The following is a 25,282-nucleotide window of genomic DNA, read 5'->3' on the forward strand; positions in this document are numbered from 1 at the left end:
TACAACGGAATACTTATTCTGCTTTTAGTAAAATGTGATACTGACTGTAAGCATGGCACTTATCCTGACTCTTTCGGCGTTACGTTTTTTAATCTTATAACACACAAACACTGATTCTAGATTTTTGTGCCAGGCCTTTTACTGTAATGGCAGGTTCAGACTTCTATTCACACAGAAATAGGACTGTGCTGCTACACGTACCTGTGGAACAAATCTGCTTTTTCATCTCTCCCTTATCATACTGCCCTTCATAACTTCCACTATTATCACTGTAAAGTGTTAGCACAACTGATGAGCAAAAATGTTCATTTATGCCAATTAGCTTTAGGGCCCGTTCACACAGGCGCGTGCATTGCGGTAAATTGCTGCACTGCTACCGCAGCCTAATGAAAGCCTATGGGGAAGTTAATACTTCCAATGTTGCGGTATGCTGTGCCGGAAGTGCCCGATTTAACGCGAATGTATACCTACGTTACCGCACGGCTCCTGCGGTGATCTGTGTCGGCCCAGAATTCCTATTATTCTATGGCAACACAGGTTTCTTTAAAGAAGTTGGTGCCGCAACATCGCAGAAGCGTATTTTTCGTGCTTCCGTGCACTTCCGCATACCCAAGGCAGGAAGTGACCTCAAGCATGTGTCACATCCTGCTTGGCCGAATGCCAGACAGGGAACACCGTGTACTTACGCGGTGTTACCTGAAGGCCTGTTTTTGGAAGTGCAAAGTGGCAGGTGCCATTTTACAGTGTGAAACCAGCCTTAAACAGTACGCTGAGCAATTCAACTTACAGCCTCATTTACCTTACTTTGCTGGCACAGGTCAGCCTTATTGATGTTTGGTGGCTGCCTCCACTTTCTCCCATTTCCTCAGATGCTACTCCTGGTCCCCTCCTTTCTCCTCTTGTGTGTCCTGCATGCTGTGGATCCACATCATCACAGGTGGCACATAAATTAACTCCTGTCCTGCTTTCTACCTCAGTGTTTGTGCAGGGTATGAAGTGCATAGAAGAGGGACAGGCCACACAATCTAGTAGGAAAGGAGATCAGTGGGGGTAGACTACCACTTAACGACCGCCTAACGCCCATAGGCGTTGGCGGGTCGTTAGTAGTATAGCATGGAAACTTTTTCCATGCCAGTTCACGGAGACTGCCTCCGTGAACAGTGTGCGAGCCGCCGATCGCGGCTCGCACGCATAATGTAAACATGCGGGGAAGGAATCCCCGCTGTTTACATCACACGGCGCTGCTGCGCAGCAGCGCCGTGACGTAGACTGGCGATCCCCGGCCTCTGATTGGCCGGGGATCGCCGGCATCTGATAGGCAGAAGCCTATTCTATCAGGCGCAGGACGGATATCCGTCCTGCGCCGCACACAGGATAAGGGAGAGGGAGGGAAAGCAGGGGAGCCCGGAAAGCGCTGCGGAGGGGGGCTTTGAGGAGCCCCCTGCAAATCAATAGTAGCCGGCGGCGATCAGACCCCCCCTGCAGGACATCCCCCTAGTGAGGAAAAAAGGGGGGGGGGGGGAAGTCTGATCGCCCTGCCTTTTACCTGATCGGTGCTGCGGGCTGTAGAGCCCACGCAGCACCGATCATTCCAAAATCCCCTGGTCCTTAAGTGGTTAAAGTACGCACATCAGACTCCTCTGCACTGGCAGGAAGAAGAGGAGGCAGAGCCTAGAAGAAAATATGTTTTTCATCGCTAAGTATGCTTTTTTTTAATGTAAATATTTCTCCTCCTGACCAGTCAGGAATATGATATGCATTTTAATATAGAACCTGTGGAACTGCTAATAGAAGCCTTGAATTGTAGTTCCAGCTTCTGCTTCCTGTATGGGACTCATCAGCATATTAGGAGATTATTTTTGTTCATCATTGTCAGCATATAGACATTAGTGGAGAATGTTTAGACGCTCTAATGGGCACAGTGGTCAGAGCAGCCAGGCCCAGATTTACAGCAGAAACTGCTGTATAAGAAATATGAAGGCTACCATTGTTGATCTATTTCTAACAATGCAAGTGACTTGGCTGTCATGATGAGATTTTGCCTTGTATACATTACTAAACTAAGTCATAGTTCCTAACTGTCCATTTTTCAGAGGGACAGTCCCTCTTTGGGAACCCAATCCCCCTTTCCCTCACTGTTCCTCACTTGTCTCTCTTTCAGGACTCGTGTGTAAATATATGCATTTTTCTTGTGAATTTTTTTTTTTACCGTAATTGATTCTAAGCTTTACTCCCATCCTTTAAATTGATATATTTTTACTTTTAAATGTTGTTATGAAATAAAACTAATGATGATAGAAAATACCACTGTAGTTTGTATGCTAAAACTACATCTTCTGCTTATGAATTCTATGTGATATGTGTGACTAGGGGTGTGGCTAGGCATGATTAGAGGTGTAGCAGAGGCGTGTCCCTCTTTCTTAACTCAAAAAGTTGGGCGGTATGCAAAGCCAATAGTCCAGTATAGTGACAACAATAAAAATGTCCTAAAATGCAACTATCCTCTAATCCAGGAAGTGAAAGAAACTGCACCTATCAAAGCAGAAGCAGCTGAACAATTGGCTGGCAGTTGGTTATTTAAGCAGAACTTAGAGGCTTTGATGAGTTCAATTCAACACTTCATCCCCTCCCTTTCAATGGAGGTTTGCGTGTCAGTCGAATTTTTGCTCATCATTAATGTAAAAACAAGTTCAAAAGATTAACAGCCAGACAGTGTTTTTAGAAGGTCATCAATAGCATGTCGGCGCTATATAAATACTTGAATAAATAATAGCAGCCTCCAGCACAGCTTTGGCTTATGTATAGTATACCAGGTGCATGACATCCAACGTGCAGTAGTCATGGTAATGGCACACAAAAACAACTTTTATAGGAATATCAGTAATGGCCCAACTCAATCACAATCTGTGGAAGGAAGAGATGCAGAAACATTATGGATATCTTCAGGGCACTTTTCTGTAAGGAACACTGATTTTCAAGCTTCATTTAATCGACTTTCCTGATTGTTCCCCACTCAAAACCAAATCAATGGTGATTCCACTCCATCTCGCACAGACCTTCAAGGATTTCTATCCTAGTCCAGTCAGATCAGGTAACTGAAATATTGGGAGACTTCCACAGAATACAGGGATTTCTCATACTGTAAATATCTTTGAGAATTGACTCATTTCCTCTCTTTATGTTTAGCTACTTCTACAGCTTTGCCAGGCAGTAATGGTGATCAGCCACATCACAAGTAAGCACATACATATGCAGCGTGGGCATGGAGATCCAGAGAAGGGTTTCAGTCTGTTGTGCATGTGACTCTACATGCTCATCATTTCCATTTTGGTATTTCTATAGATACAAACACTGTAACAGTCCAAAAAGAAACACTTATTTGGTATGCATAAATTACCCGCTTCTATGCCTTTTCTGCAGTTAAAGAGTCTGCAAGTTTAAATGAGGAATAAAAAGTGAGAAAAACAAAGTCTTCCAAGTCCAATTCCTTGTAAGTGCAAACTTATTTGGCCAAATAAAATTGAAAATTCTGAAAAAAATGAAATGATAGAAAAATGCTTTAACTCTGGAGGAGAATCAAGTAAAGATTGCACATTCTTATTAAAATGATTTTCTACATTCTCTAAGACATATTAAGTCATCTAGTCTCTGAAATGTGTTTTACCATGGTAACAGGAACCCATTGGTTACTGAGTCTACGTAATTGTATTTGTCATCATCCGTTATTAAAAATAGTTGCAGGTTTGAAAACATATTTTATATAGAGATCAATGGCCCATGTTCCTCTTTATGTACATTTCATGCATAAAATCCCAGAATTTGTCGTGGCTTGTTTCATTTCGCAATATCATGGCGGTAAGTGCCTCTCCCTGGTCAAACCCCTGCCAGTAATCTTGGAGCCACATCTGCTTCCAGCTGAAAGGCAAAACAGACATATTACATAAATACATAGCACAGGGTTGGGCAAATTAAAGAAAATCTAAAGACACAATGAGGACAGTCCATAAAGAAATCATGTGCCAGTGCTATTATTATATATGGTAATATTAACGAGTGAAAAATGACCAAATAGATGCTGTATTAAATAAAAAAAAAGTCATATCTTAGGCCTCGTTTACACTACACACGCTTCTGTGCGCTTTTCGGCAGTTCGATCAGCAAGCATGTCAGAAGTGCATAGCAGCACTTCTAACGTTCAGACTATGAGTGCTGCGCAATCGCACTGCTGCATAAATTTTTGGCAAAGCGCATTGCTGATCCCATGCACTGTAATGAATGGGATCAGCAGCGCAACTCACAGCAATGTGGATGGCTTGCGATCAGGTATGCTTGCGTCCCGAACGCACGGCCATACGTGTTGCCTAATGTGAACGAAGCCTTACTGATATTTTTTATGTGTACATACCCCGTGAGCCGGTAGCATGTGTTTGACCACTTTTGTGCTGTTAAGTCATGGGATACAGGCACCTGATGGCAATGGAGAACATGAACTTGGAGGGGGCGCACCAGTGGACACACTCACCACAGGCCCGAGGTGTACACATTACACATGGGGGGAGACCGGCCAGAGGTCCGTCGGTCACCTGGGAATTGAATGCCATTAGCACCACGCACCCGACCGAGCCCTTTCAAGCATGCCGGATTGATAATTTACACCGATTTAGTCCAAAAATCTATCAAAATTATGACTGTGCGGCCAAGTTGGGGCATTAATATCGATGCTTCAAATCGAGTAATGTAAGGAAATTTTAAGTGAATATAATTGTGGCCAGTTACTTTCCTGGGGATTCTTCCAGCTTGCTAAAGTCCTCCTGGTCCCTCAATGTCATTCCATGCTGCTCCATTCAGCCACTCTGCCCCTCTAACAGCTGAATAAGCGCCTAATGCCACGCGCCTCCTTCATGGTGCTCCTGTTGCCAGGCGCAATCTGCATTCGCGCAGTAAGTAGAAATTGCTACTGTACATGCCTAGAACACTCCCGGGCATTGGAGCATGATCAAGGAGATGCACAAGTGCCTGTGACTGGCTGAGGTGGCCAGCTTTCAGAGGAGGACAGCAGCTGAACGGAGTGGCGCAGAAAGCCGGTAAGGGACCAGAAGGATTTCAGGGGGCTGGAAGAAGCCTCAGGTAAATTAAACTGGCCAGAATTCCAAAAGGAAGCTACTAGGCTACAATAGAGACATAGGCACTATGTGAAACACTATACGTGTTGTAATACTGTTGGATCACATCACATTGGATGCACTATTAACATCGCATAGACCTACTATTGCAGTGCGACTTGCTGCGCTAAAATGCCTCATTACACCGCACTGCAACACCCCCCTTTGAACTTTGCCTTACAGTCAGAAGATGAGCAGCACAATAAAAAAAAAAATTTTTTAGAAGAGGTTCAGCCTCCATGTTCTTTTCAGGGAAGGTTTTATTTTTGAGGTATGTGACCAGACCTGATTGGAGCACGGAGGCTGAGCTATGACCCGTATTTCTCAGATTCCACTGCAGCCCACAATTGGTAATGCTGCATGCACCACTGTCCTGCTGTGGTGGTCTCCAATAGGCAGAGTGTTTCATCTGATACAAATGATTGCATTTGAACCAGAGTAAAGAAAAAAAAAAAAAAAAAGAGCTGGGCATGGATGGGTTAATGCTGAATTAGTTTAATCCGTAAGGTACATCAAACAAAGGCAACACAAAAGGGAAAGAATGGCCTGAAAGCCATTTTACCGGGAACCCCTGCTTCATCAGAGGCCAATAACGCAGGTTCTGAAGAAGCAGGGGTTCACTGTGAAACGGCTGTTAGACTGTTCTTTCCCTTTTGTGTTACATTTTTTGATGTACCTTACGGATTAAACCCATCGGTGGCCAGCTCTTTTCCTTTCTGGGTTAATTGGAATGCTTATTACTGTGAGCACAGTGGAGCTGGTGAATCCGGAGTGGGTCTGCCAGTCTGTGTTGGGTGCAAGTCACATCTGTCTATCTCCCGTTTTGAGATAAATGATTGTATTATATTAAAGGCCTCTATTATATTAAAGACCTGTAGCATTTGGGTTCAACCAAATCAATCAATTTCACCTGAAAAACCATCAAATGGAAATCATTTGCAGCATTGCTTACTAGCAGATTCAATCAGATTGGCCCAATATCAATTAAAATATCACTGAGTACATCAGCTGCGTTGCAGTAAAACTCACTGAACATATAATCCTATGAGCCTGTTCACAACTCTGCAGTGTAAATGATCATGTTACTCTAACTCGCTGCATGCAGTCTATGTCTAGTCTCTATTGTAGTTCACACATATATTTTAATGTGGACCGCCAGACCAATTTACTAAATCCTGCAGCCTTGCTTTAAAAAATAATAATTTATATTTACCTGAGTAGCCTTGTCCTGCGAAGCCGTCCCGAAGTCCCCGCATCACCTGATTTCCGCCACCTGTCCCCACCTCCTCTCTCCCCAGAGAAAAAGTCAAACTGTATACTGCAGTAAATAGCTTGGCTTATTCTCTGGAGAGAGAGGGGAGGCTGGGCCAGGCACTGAAAGTCAGGTGATGCGGGGACTTTGGGACGGCTTCGCAGGACAAGACTTCTGAGGTGAATGTAACTTTTTTTTTTTTTTTTTTTTTTTTTATGGCAAGGCTGCAGGATTTAGTAGATTAGACTGAAGGTCCACTTTAACACGTGTGTAATGCCTCGCGCACAGTGTGAATTCAGCCTAAGGTTTTAAGTCACATGCTGAATTAAGAAACATCAGAAGACCAATGCTGCTCTGAAAATGACACTATTGTGGGCAATAAAGCTTACAACATTAATTGTCACAGACAAAATCTCATACAAAAGATATCCTTGTTTGGGACCACTGTGGATACGTGGAAAATTAAATACACACAGAATCGTCTATTAAGATAAATACATAATAGTTGTACCTGTCATTTTCTGGAAGCTCTTCAGCACTTCCCAGCCCAGGCACAGGCATAGGACATCCCATGTGACTGAAGTTGGCAATCTGCTTTTCAGGAGGTGAGCTGTTCCATTTTCTGTGCCTCTTCTCTGCTCGTATTCTGGCATTCTCCTGGTCACATACAAAACATTCAAAGCCATTGAGGTAGTTAGGAGCTGTCATGTCATTCACTCCCCATTCTCTCTTGTCTATACTGTCAAGCAGGAACTTGTTGGTTGTCCCTCCAGGTTTCTTGTACTGAAGGTATTTCAAATACTCTTCATCATTCCTGTCCAAAAAGAGGATAAACTCTGCCAAATGCTTGGGCGATGCAAAGTCATCTATTAGTATAATGGAGTGGTCGTTGGGCATCCAGTCCTTCACAGAAGGAGAACCACGATAAACAGGGATAGCCCCAAGATGCATGGGGCGCCATAGTTTCTCTGTCATATAATCTGAACAGATGGCATTTTCCATTGCTAGGTGAAACTTATACCTAGCAGTGAATGCCATAAATTCTGTATCTTCAGTAGTGGCTGTTGAAGTGTCCTCGAGTCTTTTATTTGGAAATGGGCGGTTCTTCAGACATTGGCCATATGAGTCAATCTGTAATACATAAAATGAAACACATCATCTTTTCAACAGTGCTAAATACAGAACTTGGCCCCTTTCCACTCCTAATGCCTCATAAGCTACCTGAAGATAGTAAGTGGATCATTTGTAATGGTTTTATGTGACAGTCCACTTTCTGTACAGGTGTCCATTAATATCAATAGCAGTCTCCTGGAGTGGCTCACAATCTACTGCCGTTTCCACAGTCATGCCAATTTTCAAAGAAAGCGTAAGATGTGCAAGTAAAACACAGTACCCAGAGGAAACATGCACAAACATAGGGATAAAATAAAGCAAAATCCATACAGAGATTGTCCTGGAACTAACGCCTGGTATTCACGTCCAATTTTGATTGACCAATCACTGACCAATTTTACCACCTCCATGCAGTATGAGAGTTTACCAACACAACTCTGATCATAGTATGCAAAATCAGTTGGCCCTTACACTACATGGAGGTGGTAAAATTGGCCAATCATTGGCCAATAAAAATGCAAAGTGTGTACCAGGCTTACAAGTAAGTACGCCAAGTCGGCCAGGTCAAGCACTACTGTGCATGTGCAGAGCTCTACTGGGCACAGGAACGCAAACAAGAATAAGCAGCTTTGGGCCAATGCTTGCACAGTAGTACATGAACTGGACACGACTTATGGGGGGGGGGGGGGGTTACACTGTGATAGAGGGGGCAGAGGTAAATGGGGGGAGCGGTGGGTATGAGGACTCCTGTCCATACATGCCTGGAGCCTCCATTTGTACAAAGGAGTTCCCCTATGTATCCTTCATTGTTTTTTCTTATCAATACCTGGCAGATTCAATCATTCTGCCAACAATGTATTGCTCCAAAAAAGAACGATCAATTGACTTTTGATGGATTTTGTTGGGAATGATGGCCCTTACCATTGTACTGCATTGAGCAGTACAATACTTGCAGTGAATAGTAGTAATTGATTACTATCTTTAATACAAAAATGTATTAAACTTCTGCCATCAACACACAAGCCATTGGTGTTAAATGTTAGCTGCCTGCATGGCATTGCTTATGAAGGACTGGCTAATAAACCAGCACAGATAATGGAGTGCTACCAGCCTTGCTGCATCCCACTATGGGTAACACTGATGATATGGCTGAGCTCCATTAAAGAGACTCTGAAGCGAGAATAAATCTCGCTTCAGAGCTTATATTCAGCAGGGGCATGTGTGCCCCTGCTAAAACGTCGCTATCACGCGGCTAAACGGGGGTCCCTTACCTCCCAAATCCCCTCCGTGGTGCCCGGGGATCTCTTCCCGATTGAGGCAGGGCTAACCGCTGCAGCCCTGCCTCACGCGCGTCTGTCAGCGCGGATCTCCGCCTCTCCCCCGCCCCTCTCACTCTTCCTTCACTGAGAGGGGCGGGGGAGAGGCGGCAATGAGCCGCTGATAGACGGAGCTGAGAGGCAGGGCTGCAGCCGTTAGCCCTGCCTCAACAGCAGCAAAATCTACGACCAAGTTGGTCGTAGATTTTGCAGGGGGGATTTGGGGGGTAAGGGACCCCCGTTTAGCCGCGGGATAGCGGCGTTTTAGCAGGGGCACACATGCCCCTGCTGAATATAAGCACTGAAGCGAGATTTATTCTCGCTTCAGTGTCTCTTTAAACAGATATAATGTAACGTGGAGTATTCTGTTAGGCCTTGTTCAGATTATAGGCGTTTTTGCAAAATTTTAAGTGCGGGCGATTTTCTAAATCGCCCTGAAAGCGCTTGTGCAATGATTCTCTATGAAAGAGTTCATATCAGAGCGGTTCGTTTGCGATCCGGTTTGAAAAGCGGCGCTTGGGCCATTTTTGAAGCGATTTGCCTTAATGCAAGGTATAGGAAAAATGCAAAAGACTCACAAAATCGCTTTGGCAAGCCATTGGTGAGAATTTTTAAAGAAAAAATACATCGTATTTATTTTTTCCGGATTTTTTTCCGCATCATAAGATGGAAGTGCTCTCCAAAAGCGCTTACAAAAACAAGCGAACACGCAGAAAATTGCTGGAAAATGTCTTAAAAAATGCGTTAAAAAAAGCCCACTGCAGACAGACGCAATGTGAACAAGGCCTCAATGGGCCTTCTCTACATTTGATGTGGCAACAGATGTCGTGCAGTTTTATTTAGTACCTGGTATTATTGTCTATGCTAGGTGTTGTGGCTGCACAGATTGTGGTCTTTTCATCTGTCTGGAACTGCTGGTTGCTGGTCTGGTAATCCTATATGCTAAATGGCTTAGGGCCTGGGCACACTATTGACACTACTTTGCAATGCAGGTGGCCATGCGATTTACACAAATACATGCCACCTGCGTTGCTCTCCATTGCAGAGCTGACTCATTCAACTATACTGAATGGGACAGCTCTGCGTTGTGTTAAAGTGACTTCTCATGGGTATGCCTAGAGACTCCAACCAGTACTTAAAGATGCATACCATTCTGTAGCTTGTGCTCTCCTCTTTCATTTGATGCCTGATGCCGTTCTACACCAAATAGTTTTCATTAGATTTCAATTTAAAAATCGCGGCTGTCATCTTGGCTATGTTATAACGGTACTTTTCCGTTAGCTGGGAGCATCCACTAGGTGGCGTTAATTACTATTCCCCCTCCAGGCCGCCATGGATAGTAGGGAAAGATGTAATTCTGGTGGAGTTTTATCGCCACCTAGTGGATGCGCCCGGCTAATGGAAAAGTACCGTTATAACTTCCAGGTCACCTCTGTCGTCTCTGTTAGGGCTGGAACCCACAAGAGCGTTTTTTTGAGCATTTTGGCAGCGCTGCGATACGCTAGAGTTTTGCCAAAACGCTCAGCTAATGTTAATAGATGGGGCAACTTCCACAGGAGCGTTTGCGTTTCCCAGAAACGCAAACGCAGGACCTGCAGCATTTTGGGAGCGTTAGCGCTTCAATGTAAAGTTGAAACGCTAGCAGAAACGCTCAGCAAAACCTAAACTGAGCGGTTTTGCTAGCGTTTTGCGGTTCAGCACACTGTAACAAAATTAAAAATAATTCACAGGACCAATCAGGATAAAAACGCGAAACGCAAAACGCTACACAACCGCTGAGAAAAAAAATACACTGTTGCAAAACGCGACCGAAAACTCGCATGAATCCGCTTGCAAACCGCTAGCGGTTGCGTTTTGCGTTTGCGGATTTCAGTGGGTTCCAGGCCTTAGAGAAGTGCATCATTGAATGAAGCAGGAAGAGGAAGTGACACGCATGGCCATTGCAAGAGGCTCCTCCAGAGGAGTCATAGCACGACTTTGTTGGAAGTCGTCTGGCTTAAAGGCATACCCATGAGAGGTGCTCAGAGTCCCTTTAAAAATGTATGCAGCAGTGCGCTGTCAGAACGCTCCGCTGCACAGCACATGTCTGTGTCCTTCAGACACAGTGCCCTACTGCCACCAAACTGCTCTCTCTCACCTCCTCGTTTGACCTCGCCCAATGGTCCTCCACTTCCACCCACAAAGACGGCCACACTCTTGACCTTGTCTTTACCCGCCTCTGTTCTATTTCAAGCTTCCATAACACTCCACTTCCCCTCTCAGACCACAACCTTCTTACCTTCTCAATCAATTCTTCTCTACCGTCAACTCCACCAACACTATGCCATACGGTCATGCGCAGGAACTACCGCAACCTGGATCTCAATACCCTGACTGAGGCCTTGCAACCTCTAAGTATTCTGTCATCCTACACTGACCCGGAGGCAGCATCCAGTTACTTATTTAGTGTAGTCTCCTCTGACATGAATTCAGCTGCCACACTCACTACCACCTTCCCCCGCCAAACTAACAGGCAGCCCTGGCTCACTGAACAAATCAAACAGCTGAAAAGGCGCTCCAGGGTGGCAGAAAGGTGCTGGAGAAAGAGCACTGCTGTAGAGGACTTCCACCACTACAAACAAACTATGCAGGAGCTCAGGGATGCCCTCACCTCGGCTAAGCAGTCTTATTTCTCCTCGCTCATTTCCTCACAGTCCCACAACCCAAAACAATTGTTCAACACATTTAACTCCCTACTTCGTCCCCCACCTCCTCCCCCTACCACATGTCTGTCAGCTGACGACTTTGCATCATACTTCACAAACAAGATTGATGCAATACGTAATAGCTTCAACACGCAACCACTTTTACCAGCTCAACCATCACCTGTAGATTCCTTCTGTCCACCTGCACCCTCGCCCACTGCAAACTGCCTTCCCCCCGATCCACAAGACCACTCTCCCACTATAATATATTTCACCACACTCACTGAACAGTGTCTTTCCTCACTAATCTCCAAAGCACATCTCACTACCTGTGGCCTGGACCCCATTCCCTCCCATCTAATCCCCCAGCTTTCCTCCTCCCTTAATCCCGCTCTAATAACTCTATTCAATCTTTCTATCTCCACTGGCACTTTTCCTTCCTTATTCAAACAAGCTATCATCACACCACTTATCAAAAAACCCTCTCTTGATCCAACTTCTCTATCCAATTACCGTCCTGTCTCACTCCTCCCCTTTGCTTCTAAACTGCTGGAACGTCACATCTATTCAGAACTGTCTGCCTTTCTCTCTACCAACTCCTTACTTGACCCCTTTCAATCTGGATACCGCACACACCATTCCACCGAAACTGTCCTCACGAAAGTTGCTAATGACCTACTGGTAGCTAAATCCAAAGGCCAGTTCTCCATTCTAATACTCCTTGACCTTTCCTCTGCCTTTGACACGGTTGATCATGCTCTGCTTCTGCAGACACTGTCATCTTTAGGAATCAAGGGACAAGCACATTCCTGATCTCCTCTTATCTCTCTGGTCGCTCTTACACTGTGTCCTTCTCTAACACCAATTCCTCCCCACGCCCACTGTCTGTTGGTGTTCCTCAAGGCTCTGTTCTTGGGCCACTTCTTTTCTCAGTCTACACCCGTGGCCTGGGACAACTAATCAACTCTTTTGGCTTCCAGTATCACCTCTATGCGGATGACACCCAAAATCTATCTCTCAGCTCCTAATCTGTCATCACTACTATCTAGAGTCCCCGACTGTCTATGTGCCGTTTCTGCATTTATGTCCTCCCGCTTCCTCAAACGCAACATGAGTAAAACGGAAATTGTGATTTTTTTCCACCATCGCTATCTACACCCCCACCAATTGCAACCATAATGGTAGACAACACCCCAATAACCTCAACCACTAAGGCCTGCTGCTTGGGGGTTATACTTGACTCAGAGCTCTCCTTTAAACCTCACATTGCCTCATTAACCACCACCTGCTATTTCCAGCTCAAAAATATATTCCTTATCCATCCCTTCCTCACACAAGAGGCCACCAAAATGCTTGTACATGCCGTAATCATCTCCCACCTAGACCACTGCAACACCCTGCTCTGTGGTCTACCACAAAACAGGCTAGCACCTCTCCAATCCCTTCTAAATTCAGCGGCCCGCCTCATTCACCTCTCCACACGCTCTTCCGATGCAGCCCCACTGTGCCGTTCTCTCCACTGGTTACCCATTACCCAGAGGATCCAGTTCAAACTCCTGACTCTAATGTATAAAGCCCTCCATGAGTTGTGCCCTCCATACATCTCATCACTAATCTCAAGATATTGTCCCTCCCGCAACCTTCGCTCCTCCCAAGAAATTCTCCTGGCCTCTAAGCTGATCACCTCCTCTCATGCTCACATCCAGGACTTTACACGAGCATCATCCCTTATCTGGAACTCTCTTCCACAGCCTGTACGTCATGCTCCAAACCTGGACATCTTCAAACGCACTCTTAAAACACACCTTTTCAGACAAGCTTATAACATTCTATAGCCCTTATTTACTTATCTGACACAATGTAATCAGAGGCAAAAGGTCACGGCCTCATCCATCCTCCACCCCCTTACCTAGTGTGTCCCCCACTACCCATTAGATTGTAAGCTCGCAAGGGCAGGGTCCTCCTCCTAATGTTTACTGGTTTTGTCACAATATTTGTGCTGCTTAGAACTCTGTTGTACATTTCGTTAGTATATCTATGTTCCCCTTGTCGTATTGTGCTTTGTAAAGTATATAATATAATATAAATATAATTTGGCAAGGAGTTTTTACATGGGGAAAATGGAATTGCACTTGCAGTTGGCCATACACTTAAAGGGGAATTGCAGTTGGCCATACACTTAAAGGGGAACTGAAGTAAGAGGTATACGGAGGCTGCCATATTTACTTCCTTTTAAATCAATACCAGTTGCCTGGCAGCCCTGCTGGTCTATTTCTCTGCAGTAGTATCTGAATAACACCAGAAACAAGCATGCAGCTAGTCTTGTCAGATCTGACATTGTCAGAAACACCTGATCTGCTGCATGCTTGTTCAGGGGCTATGGCTAATAGTATTAGAGGCAGAGGACCAGCAGGAGGGCCTGACAACTGGCATTGCTTAGATGTAAAAAATATGGCAGCCTCCATAGCCCTCTTACTTCAGTTGTCCTTTAAGGTAGCCATACAGCTGTAGATTTGGCGGCCATCCGATTCTGTAGTGAATATCGAATCGGATAAAAATCAGTGCCGCCAAAAGCATGCCTGATGGATGATGTAACCAATTTCGGGCCGAAACTGGTCACATGTATCAATCGGACATGCTGGGAAATCTCGGGCTAACATGCGCGATTGGGTGCACGGCCGTAACGGCATGCAATAATCGTAACACATGCGCCCACATGCAGTACGCTGGCAACTACGTGGGGCAGGAACGTGGAAGAGGAGGCACATTAAGGAGAACAATGGCGGGGGCGGCAAGGTGACATCAAGAGGTCGATTGCCGAAAGATTTCACGCTGAAATTGATCAGGAATCGGCCTGTAGTTTATGGCGGCCAAACATATTTCTCTCCGATCTGATTTGATCAAAGAGAGATTTTTCTATTGGTTGATCAGCTGCCAAAATTGCTAGATGTATGGGTACCTTTATAGATTTCTACCAAGTTTTCTGAAACAATCGATTTCTTCCTGAAAAGGATCAATTCAGAAGGAATCGATTGCTACCACACATAGCACATCAATTTCCAAAAGATACCAGCAGGGAATCTATTGAAAATCAATCGAACCACAGCATTGCACTCTTTGACGCAGTGCAAAGCTATAAGCCATTGATCAACCAATGATCTTGCCATGCCCCCAATCAAATTCTAATTTTCCATTCTGTCTGATGGATACTTTTCATATATTTTTAGTTAAAATTGTTCTGAAATTTTGGAGAATCGATTCCCAGCAGATGAATTGAATCTGCAGGGAATCAAATGGGAAAATTGATGGAGTGTATGTATTCTTTATAAAATATGCATTATTAGACATATACAGGGCTGTGGAGTCGAGGAGTCTGAGCAATTTTAGGTACCTGGAGTCGGAGATGGTGGTTTCATAAACTGAGGAGTCGGATGATTGTTGTACCAAATCCAAAGCCCTGGTATGTATTAGACTAAGGAGTCTGAGCCATTGTGGGTACTTGGAGTCGGTGGTTTCATAAACTGAGGAGTTGGAGTCGGATGGTTTTTGTACAGACCTTACAGCCCTAGAAATATTAAGCGAGGCTGACCTTTATTTTTATTTTGGATCAGTGGCGTTCACACGTCCTGATTTTCGTGATTGTCATTCGCACTTGTGTACGTGCAGTCGAGCGACTGATAACAGCCAGTTTGCCCGATCCGCTTGGTGGATCAGTTGGACCACTTGTCGTTGAAACGACTGTCAGGTCCGTATGTGTGTACAAGCGGTCATTTGACCAACTAGTAAAACAAAGTGAATTGGAGTCGGACAAACAGTCAGACATGTAAATTATCAAACGCAGATAGAACAGAGGCGCCAAAAAGAGTAAAAACACTATTATTTAAAAACAGTAAAAAGAGGGAAGGTAAGGTGGACTTACCTCCCTCTAGCAGTGGAAAACAAAACTCTGAGGTAGAGTAGAATGCATTTATTAAACAGTGTAACTCCTAAAGATGCAACGCGTTTCGCGGGCCACAGCACCGCTTCCTCAGGCCATACAGGAGTTCAAAAAAGCTGTAAATGGGACATATACATAAATCAACAAAAAGGCATCAAACACTGACAGAGGCATACAGCTGTAACATTAGAACATAAATTTCATTATAACCAGCATCTGCTGGTCTGTGAAGGTCAGATAAGTCTATCTTATCTAAGCAAAAAACACACACACACACACAAAAAAAAAAAATTACAAAAAAAAAAAAAACAACACTTGTTTTACAAGTACCTCCTCTGCACAGCACAGAGTGACAGCACCGATTGCAGCCCACACAATACAAACAACATGGACTTTATTGAAGAACGAGCCAGCCATCGCACGTGCCTCCTGGCGCAGTTCCGTGCCCAAGTAGACACGATCCCGGACACTCCGGTAACATCTACACACATAACAGAGTCCCTGCCAGAGATTGATCTTAAACCCGTTTTTCAAAAACTAGAAACGGCCTTGAAGGACGAATTTTTCAATCAGGCCGATATAGCTATGCAAAATACCTATAGAGAAGAGAAGATTTCTCCTGACGGGATCCGAATTAAGACCCTCTCTTCATTTCCTAAAGACACTATTTACACAGAAGAGTGGTATGATTATTTAGAAGTATGCACGGGGGGTATGATGGAAAGAATAATAAAAAAGAGGACTCAACTAATTGAAGCACTGCAGCCGATCATCACAGAATCCAAAAACACTCTTTCACTGCACACCAAAAACAGGCAATACCAACCTTTAATGTCGAATCTGATTTCCTGCATAAAAAAATTTGAATTGGACACAATAGATACGAAACTTAGAAAATTAAATAGAGACAGGCTCGCTTACGCAGAACATAGGGAAAGGGAACGAAAAACCAGGTTCCCGTCCTCCTATCCACCAGCTCCCAACCCCACTTCACTACCACCGCCCACCTTGTTACCCCATCCACGACCACTCATGAGCCTTTCGATACCACATCCCAGATCACAGCCCCCTTCCTTCTTCCCACCCTATCCACCACCACATCCATTACCCCCACCCACTTTCCCACCACCGAGTTCGGCTCTAAAAACACCCATCCCTCCTCCTCCACTTTACAATCCCCCCAAATTTAGTTTTGCCCACACCACCATGTTGGAAAAAACCCTATTTCCCAAGAAGCAAAATACGATGAGCCAATTAAACACGAAAACCTACAATACAGAGCCAGGTCCCCAACCACTTGGAAACAACAACCCTACACCCCCCGCGACAGCATGCAATCCTGAGCAACACATCCAGCCGGCCCCGCTTGGGCCCGGGGAGGTGGTCCACCCGACATCAGCAGCCAAGGGGACCATTTTTGGCTTCCCCCTCAACAAGCCTCTAGCAAAAACGAAAACTGCAAAGAAATTGACCACTAAAGGACACCCAAAAAAGAATTATCCTCTGTCCAAAACAGGACGTATACAATTTAAACCTAACAAACCACCTTCCTTCCAGTTTGTTCCCAATTCACCTCCCCTCTCCCTCACATCGAACCCCAACCCTTCTCCCCCGACAAATAGCCCGGTATCTACTGAACCAGATGAAGACCTGAGAGCATCACAACTTACCATTCATGACGAATCTATCCTGTCTCCATGCAGCCAAAACCATTGTGACAATGACACTCCGTCCTCTACCTCTCAGTGTCCAGAACCAACTAGGGCCACACCAGACGCTCAAAATAATAGCAATTCCCCCACTGCAAACAGCCCTTTTTTAGACCTTCCCTCCACGTTGACCACAAACACCTTACTCTTACCAATACCAAGCCCCATAGCTCAGAGGGCCTCCTTCAAATTCAAGGGGTCAACCAAGCGACAACTCTCAGACCCAGAAAGAGAGGATCTAGAGGGAAAAGAAAAAAGAGAGAAGAGAGAACCCACATAGCCCCCACCGCTACTATGTCAGATCACATTACCACAGATACCTCGATTAGAAAATGTATCTTCAACATTTCTAATTACATTTTGACTACAGACGAAACCAGGTTACTTGAAAAGGGCTTGTCCTATTGCCCCACTAACTCTTCTAAACTTTCTGAACTATTTGCAGACCTAAACTCCTTCACCCGTAAGCTGACACTTAAAAGACATTTTTTCATGAAAAAATTTGAACACCCTCATACACTCCCAACCCAATCAGCATCCATTAACACTTCAGTAATAATAACCAATAATGACTCCATTCCACCGGTCACGGTGAATCCAGACGAGGTTTCCCTAGAGAAATACATCACCACTGAACTTAAGGGCAGGTCACGGTTTTATCCCACGGGATCTAAGGGTAACCACCTCCAAACCTTTTATACAATGGTCTTAGATGACCTACAGAAAATGGATCTAACATTACCATGTAATACAAACCTCACACATAATGAAAGGAGGGCCCTACATAAATTCCAAAACAACCATGAACTGGTTATCAAGCCAGCGGACAAAGGGGGGGGAATTGTAATTTTAAACAAATCAGACTATCTAGAGGAGGCTCATAGATTGCTGGACAACCAGACACACTATGAACGCCTGTCAGACGACCCTACATTGGACTACAATAAACAGCTAAAATCTCTCATCAATTCTGCCTTTCTTACTGGCATAATAACTAAAAATGAAAAAAACTTCATCATCAACCCACGACCCAAAACCCCGTTTTTTTACTACTTGCCAAAAATCCACAAAAACATCACAAAAACCCCCGGCCGCCCCATAATATCGGGAATAGATTCTACCACAAGCAACCTCTCCCGTTTTCTTGATACACATCTGCAAAAACATGTTTTAACACTCCCGTCCTATTTAAAGGACTCTCATCACCTCATAAAACTACTTAAAGAACAACAATGGCAACCGGATTATTGCTGGCTGAGCTGCGATGTTTCTGCTCTCTACACTAACATACCACACTCATTCGGACTTACTGCTCTTAACCATTTTTTAAACCAGAACCCTCTCATGCCCACCCCACAAAAACAGTTTTTGATACAATGTGCAGAATTCATCCTTTCCCATAACACTTTCTCGTTTCTTGACCATTTTTATCATCAGCGCACTGGAACTGCCATGGGCAGTTCCTTTGCACCTTCCTATGCTAATCTGTCCATGGGACTACTTGAACATATTCTATTCACCACCGATCATCCGTTTTCACATAATATAGTACTTTACAAAAGATACATTGATGATCTAATTTTTATCTGGCGAGGAGACCCATCACATATACCCTTGTTCACTAACTACCTTAACAATAATCCGGCCGGTCTCCAATTTACCTCTACACACCACCCCTTGACCATAGACTTTCTAGATTTGACACTATTCATAGACAACAATCACATAAAAACCAAAACATTTTTTAAAAAGGTCGATGCGAATAACTATATACACTTTGACAGCTTTCATTATCGGCCATGGACCATCAATACTCCTTACTGCCAGTTTAAGCGAATACATCGCAACTGCACGGACCAATCAGATTTTCAGACACAATCTGTTACTTTAACACAAAAGTTCCTAGAACGACGATACCCCAAGAAACTCATAAAAAATGCCAAATATAAAGCCTCCCGTCCTCCCCCGGTATCCATTACACAACCTACACAAGACCGTCAACTAAACACTGATAATTATACAAACAGCCTAAGATTTATTACAAAATATAGTGCTCAAAATAGAACCATCAGGGATATCCTAACATCTAGATGGGAGCTCCTCCTGGCGGATCCATTCCTTAAACATTGCATCCCTAACACCCCCCGTTTGACCTTCAGACGGTCTCCCAATCTCCGCAGCATTCTTGCACCCAGTAGACTAAAAACACAGAACACTCAAATACAAGAGGACCCTAGAGGTGCAGGATCCTACCCCTGCAACAGCGCACGCTGCCTCGCCTGCCCTTTCATCATCCAATCAAACTCCTTTCAATCTAAAGCCACCACCATTGTGTATCCAATCAAACAAAACATCACCTGCCACACCTCTAATATTGTTTATCTGATATCATGCCCCTGCGGACTGCAGTATGTCGGTCGGACCACACAAACGGCCCGGAGCAGGGTCGGCCAACACAAAAGGAACATCCTGAATAACTATCCCCTCCACAGCGTCTCACGTCACTTCGGCACTCACCACAACAACGACCCTCACTTCCTTAAGTTCACCTTCATTGAAGCACTACCGCCCTCACTGCCCCATTCCTTTGATACCCTAAAAAAACAGGAGATGTACTGGATCCAGATACTAAAAAGTCTAGTACCGGATGGATTAAATGAAATTCTGGAAAAAATATACTAATTTTTAATTACACTACTCATAAACTGGAAATCTGTTATGGTGCCGGCTGCAGCAACCTGACCGAATGTTTTATGTACTTTTCTAGTCGCTCTCTTTTTAAGATGTCTTAGAATTTTTAGTCCTTTTTAAGGTTTATTTAATAACATGCATTTATACCCATATTGTCTATTACATCTATATTTATATTTATTTTTATATTATCAATTCGATATTGTATGGTCTTTTTAGATACCTTGTAGAATGTTTTTCATACATTCTTTTTATACATCCTTTATTATACATCGCATTTAATCTGATATCTTATGGAGTATTTTATATATCATGTCTAAGTTTCAGCATAACACCAGATTGATACCTATTAACAAAATTTTTTAATTATTATTATTTTTTTTTTCCGTTGCACGTTTATTATTTTTTTTCCCGTTGCACGTTTATTTATATTTGATTATTGATCATATGCTGTTTATAATTATTGTCTCTGCAAATAGCTTCCCGAATTGTCTAACACAATCAGCACTCTGCTTCATATAGTTGTTCCTGGTTCCCCACCAAAAAAATGGCAGCCACCATCGAAGCATCAATACACAAAAGTACCTTTCTAACCCACAAGATGGCGGCCGCCCTCCCATGCGACATTATTATGTCTGCCCCACATACAAACCAACAAAATGGCGACTGCCATACAGGAGACATTCCTATTCCAACCCACAAGATGGCGACCGCCACATAGGCGTCATTTTGTTGGAATTCCACCGGATCTCCCCATTGGCCAGGCCGATGGTGGGCGTACTTCTCCGGCGCGTGGCGCACACTGATTGGCCCCCACCTCTCCTAGCTAAGTACAAATAGAGGCTTTATGGAGCACGCCCGCACAGAGGTGCTCATTCAATACTTGGATTGGATACAGGTATGTCACCCACTGGCTAACAGCCAGCTCCTCGCTTTTTTGTTCCACTGGTAGTAGACACTACCACCTTATTACACATCGTTCTTTCACTGCCATTAATTTTAGAGCAAGCACTTGGTAAATGTCTTGTTGTTACTTATAAGCATTTAGTGTTATATAGCACATATCCTAGGTGATCCTACTCTGCCTGAGCCTGCTTTCAATGCAGCTAATCGGGCTGAGAGGGTTACTATATTCTAGCTAATGCAAGAATCTTTACACATGTATATTCGGACTGAAACAGTCACAATGATATATCCGCCAAGACTATGCAAGTGTAAAAACAGTTTAGAGAGCATGCACTCTCCCCACTGTCACACAACTTTTTTTTTTTTTTTTTTTTTTGCGTGTTTTTTTTTTTTTTTGTAATTTTTTTTTTTGTGTGTGTGTGTGTGTTTTTTGCTTAGATAAGATAGACTTATCTGACCTTCACAGACCAGCAGATGCTGGTTATAATGAAATTTATGTTCTAATGTTACAGCTGTATGCCTCTGTCAGTGTTTGATGCCTTTTTGTTGATTTATGTATATGTCCCATTTACAGCTTTTTTGAACTCCTGTATGGCCTGAGGAAGCGGTGCTGTGGCCCGCGAAACGCGTTGCATCTTTAGGAGTTACACTGTTTAATAAATGCATTCTACTCTACCTCAGAGTTTTGTTTTCCACTGCTAGAGGGAGGTAAGTCCACCTTACCTTCCCTCTTTTTACTGTTTTTAAATAATAGTGTTTTTACTCTTTTTGGCGCCTCTGTTCTATCTGCGTTTGATACATATTACTTATCCACCCTTGGTGGAGGGGTACGCCCCCTTTTTTCTCCTGTCTACAGAGAGCGACTTTTATACCCGAGTGGGGTCGGGTACCAATTCTCCCCACCTGCCTTTCAAGTGGTTGCCTGCTGGTGACCCTTTTTTGTAAGTATATTTCTGCACGAACTATCTAGACAGATTTTCTCTGTTAAAACTATATTGCACTATTGGGCTCTCGGTGCCCTGTTTTTTCTTTTGTTAGACATGTAAATTAGTTTGTCGGAAGTTTTGTTTGGATGTGTGTACGTGACGTTTAAATGACCTGTTGTGTGCCTGACAAATCGTTCAAATGACTGATCCAAATTACAATCAGGTGTAAAGTTGGACGTGTGTACACACTTTAATAGACGTTCAAACATACAGTCAATTGATCAGTCGTTTAACGACATATAAATTAGGATATCAGCCGCTTTGTTGGTCAGTGTGTACAGGGTGTTTGAATGACTTGTTGTTTGTACTTCAAGTTGTTCAAGCGACCAGTTTGAATCAGGCTTAAAGTTGGACGTGTGTATGCACCTTTAACGTATTAGAGGCAAATGATCTGCAAGGACAGCAAGACAATTGGCGTTGTTTTAACAGAAATAAATATAATCCCCCATATTCCCTTTACTACAGAGGTAATCACTTTAAATATGCTGTAAAAAGAGAGATTGGCATTGGAGAGGACATAACTCACCTGAATGTAATTCATTAACTCCTTCACATAGCGGTCTCTGTCAGAAGGAACATCACAGTGGGACTGCATGTACAGCACAGGTGCATATCCCTTCTCACGCCACATATTTTTCTCTGCCAAAGGCACCGCTGGGTGGTGTAAATAACTGATAGTAGGCAGCCACTGCAAGGTGAGCGGGTAATCAGACTCTCGTCGAAAGGTGGCTGTGTAGTTAAACAGCCCGATCCCTGGCAAGTGTGACAGTACATAATTATTCATTGGAGATTCTTCATGAAATAGTGCCCATGTCTGGTGGGGCAGCCTGGGCAGAGGAGCTTCATATGCCCTGAAATCTGTGCCATAAAAAATAATACATTTAGTCCTCTGATGCAGTTTCACACTCTTGTTCTTTGTCACCATGCAAGAGCTTTGGGGACAATCAATCCGCTCGGTGTCCCCAGGAAAGTGTGGAAACAGGTTTTCACTCCACCATAGGAGAATTGGCAACTGTTTGTTGTTCCGAGTATCACTGTTCCCTGGACCTCTGTAAGAGTCTACCACAATAGCACCCAAATCTTGTGTGGCAAAGGCACTATTGGGCTGGAAAGAAGACTGCTCCCATTGTCCAGGCATGGTCACTAATTTCTGCTCCATCACTATATCAGTGTCCTCAGATAGCTGTTCACTATGCACGACGTCTTGGGTTATGTCATCCATTCCCTGATCTGACAGCATTGTTTCTCCTCCATTATAGTCAGGTCCAGGGTTATCCCACTGATCATAGTCAGAACCAGCCCACACACAGGTAAGTAGACATAAAACTAACAAAGCAGCAATGTGAAAGGTAGCATGGACTGTTGATGAAAAAATGCCCATAGTCCTGTTCTTGCAGTACTGTGCCATGCAGAGCTGACAGAAGCATCCCTTTAAAGTTTTAGCTTTCCTCCTGCTCTTGGATTCTGTGCTGTAATATAAGTGGCAAGTCCTAACAGCAGTCCCTCTGCGACAAGGTGCCTTCTCCTCCTTCCTGTTCCTCATAGCTGAACGCTTTGTAGCCAGATTGTCACTAGAATGCTGTACATTGCACTAGAAGACTCTCTATTACAGTTACATCTGTTCTCTTGCAGGAAGCTGCATGTTTTCCCAAAAGCTCTGACTGCTTCCTGTATATGTGGCTGCTTAGGAAAGATGCATCAGTCTGTTTTTTTTTTCAATGAACTTTATTGACAACGTAAAAAAGCATTCTATTTTGTTTTCACTTCTGATTTTGCCTATGTAGCATTTACAATCAGGACTGCCGTTTTCAGAAAACACTCTTTGCCTTGCAATTCTGTTTTGCTAGTTCTCTGGTTTTGATGGATCTTGACAGTTGAGTCAGACAGCACAGGGAGTAAACTACCTTGATTTTTCAACTAGATACTCCAGCAAATGAGAACTTGTTAGAACCTTCTGCACACACAGTGCATGAGACAGCAGCACTCTATTGACCTCACCACTTTCACGTTTCTGCAAATAATGTATTTCTTTGATTGTTTTCATTTATTCAGATTTTGGTATATATAAAAAATAATAAACTTATAAACTCCATGGTGGGCTAGATTACACACCTCCTGCTACTAGTAGTCTTTAGGGTCCCCTCCGTTCAACTATGAAGCCTTCCAGAAGTTCCTCCAAGCAGCACAGAACAATTATGAACTGCTCATGGGCATGTTTCGAACTACACATGCGCAGTGAGCTGTATTGACAGTGAGTTAACATGTAGTAATACTTTGCACTGTGCAATAAAACATATATAGGGCACAGGGTTGCCACCTCATCCCTTTAAATACCAACATATGAATTAGACATGTCTTGTGCATAACTCCCAACTGTCCCTCTTTTAGAGGGACAGTCCCTCTTTGGGAGCCCTGTCCCTCTTTTCTCTTCATTTGTCCCTCTTTCTATGTCAATATATATTTCTCTACTAAAAAATGCGTTTGATTGACTCTAAACTTTATTCCCATCCTTTAAATTGATATATTACTAATTTTAAAATGTTAACATGAAAGAAAATAAACCAGGATAGAAAGGGCCAGTGTGGTTTGAATTCTAAAACAACATATTTTTCTTATGAAATCTTTATGGTATGTGTGCCTTGCGGTGTGGCGGGGGCGTGGCTTAAGTGTCCCTCTTTCTCATCTCAAAAAGTTGTGATGTATGTTTTGTGGCTAGTTAGATGTAGTTTAGGCACTGATTATGTGCGAGTAGCCTCGGAACATGTTTAACTTAGATGTGCCAATATTTAGGCTTCTTGCACACCAAGACGTTGCATTAGGTGCCACGTTAAGGTCGCATAACGTGCACCTAACACAACGTATGGTGCTGCAAGAGCCGACGGTAGAGTGAGCCGCGTTAGGCGGCTCGAGTCCTATAATGTCTCCCAGAGTGGCGCTGATTGGCCAGCGGGACCACGTGATGCGGAGCGAGACACTCCGCATCACGTGGTCCCGCCGGCCAATCAGCGCCCGCCAGTGCAGTGAATATTAAGTAGCCATGTGCGCGGCTACTGTAGCTGGCTCTCCCCGCCTCCTCTCCGCCCCCCACTGCGCATGTGCAAACAGTCTAACGCGGCTATAGCCGCTCTAACGCCGTAGCATGCTGCACTTTGCACAGAACGTGCAGCGTTACATGTAACACAACGTGGGCTGTGTGAACAGCCCACTTGTGTTACATTGCTGTGCGTTGGGGGAGCGTTACAGGCGCACTAACGTGCGCCTGTAACGTCTTGGTGTGTAAGCAGCCTTAAAGTAGAAATGGCCCGAACGGTTTGCACGCGAACTTATGAGTGCGAACAACAGGGATTCGCGTTTGCGGCAAAACTTGAACCTTTAGCGCGTTCGACCCGCCCCCTATACTACATCATCAGGCTAAACTTTGACCCTCTACATCACAGTTAGCGGAAACATGGCAGTCAGTCAGGCTGTACTCCCTCCTGGAGCCCCCCCCCCCTTATAAAAGGCAGCAGCATCGGCCACGTTCTCA

The 25,282-nt window shown here is 44.1% G+C and overlaps 1 protein-coding gene across 1 annotated transcript; it reads right to left on the minus strand.

The window, feature by feature from the left end:
• Window positions 1-1,368: 1,368 nt before the first annotated feature.
• FUT11 (fucosyltransferase 11) lies at window positions 1,369-23,435 on the minus strand. Its single transcript, XM_068258042.1, has 3 exons — window positions 22,283-23,435; window positions 6,926-7,545; window positions 1,369-3,915 (listed from the first exon to the last, which is right to left on the minus strand). Exons 1-3 carry the CDS (start codon window positions 23,297-23,299, stop codon window positions 3,768-3,770), a joined length of 1,785 nt encoding a protein of 594 aa, XP_068114143.1. The 5' UTR covers window positions 23,300-23,435; the 3' UTR covers window positions 1,369-3,767.
• Window positions 23,436-25,282: the final 1,847 nt, after the last annotated feature.

The sequence above is a fragment of the Hyperolius riggenbachi genome, chromosome 10 (assembly GCF_040937935.1).
Source record: "Hyperolius riggenbachi isolate aHypRig1 chromosome 10, aHypRig1.pri, whole genome shotgun sequence".
In the NCBI taxonomy this organism is placed as follows: domain Eukaryota; kingdom Metazoa; phylum Chordata; class Amphibia; order Anura; family Hyperoliidae; genus Hyperolius; species Hyperolius riggenbachi.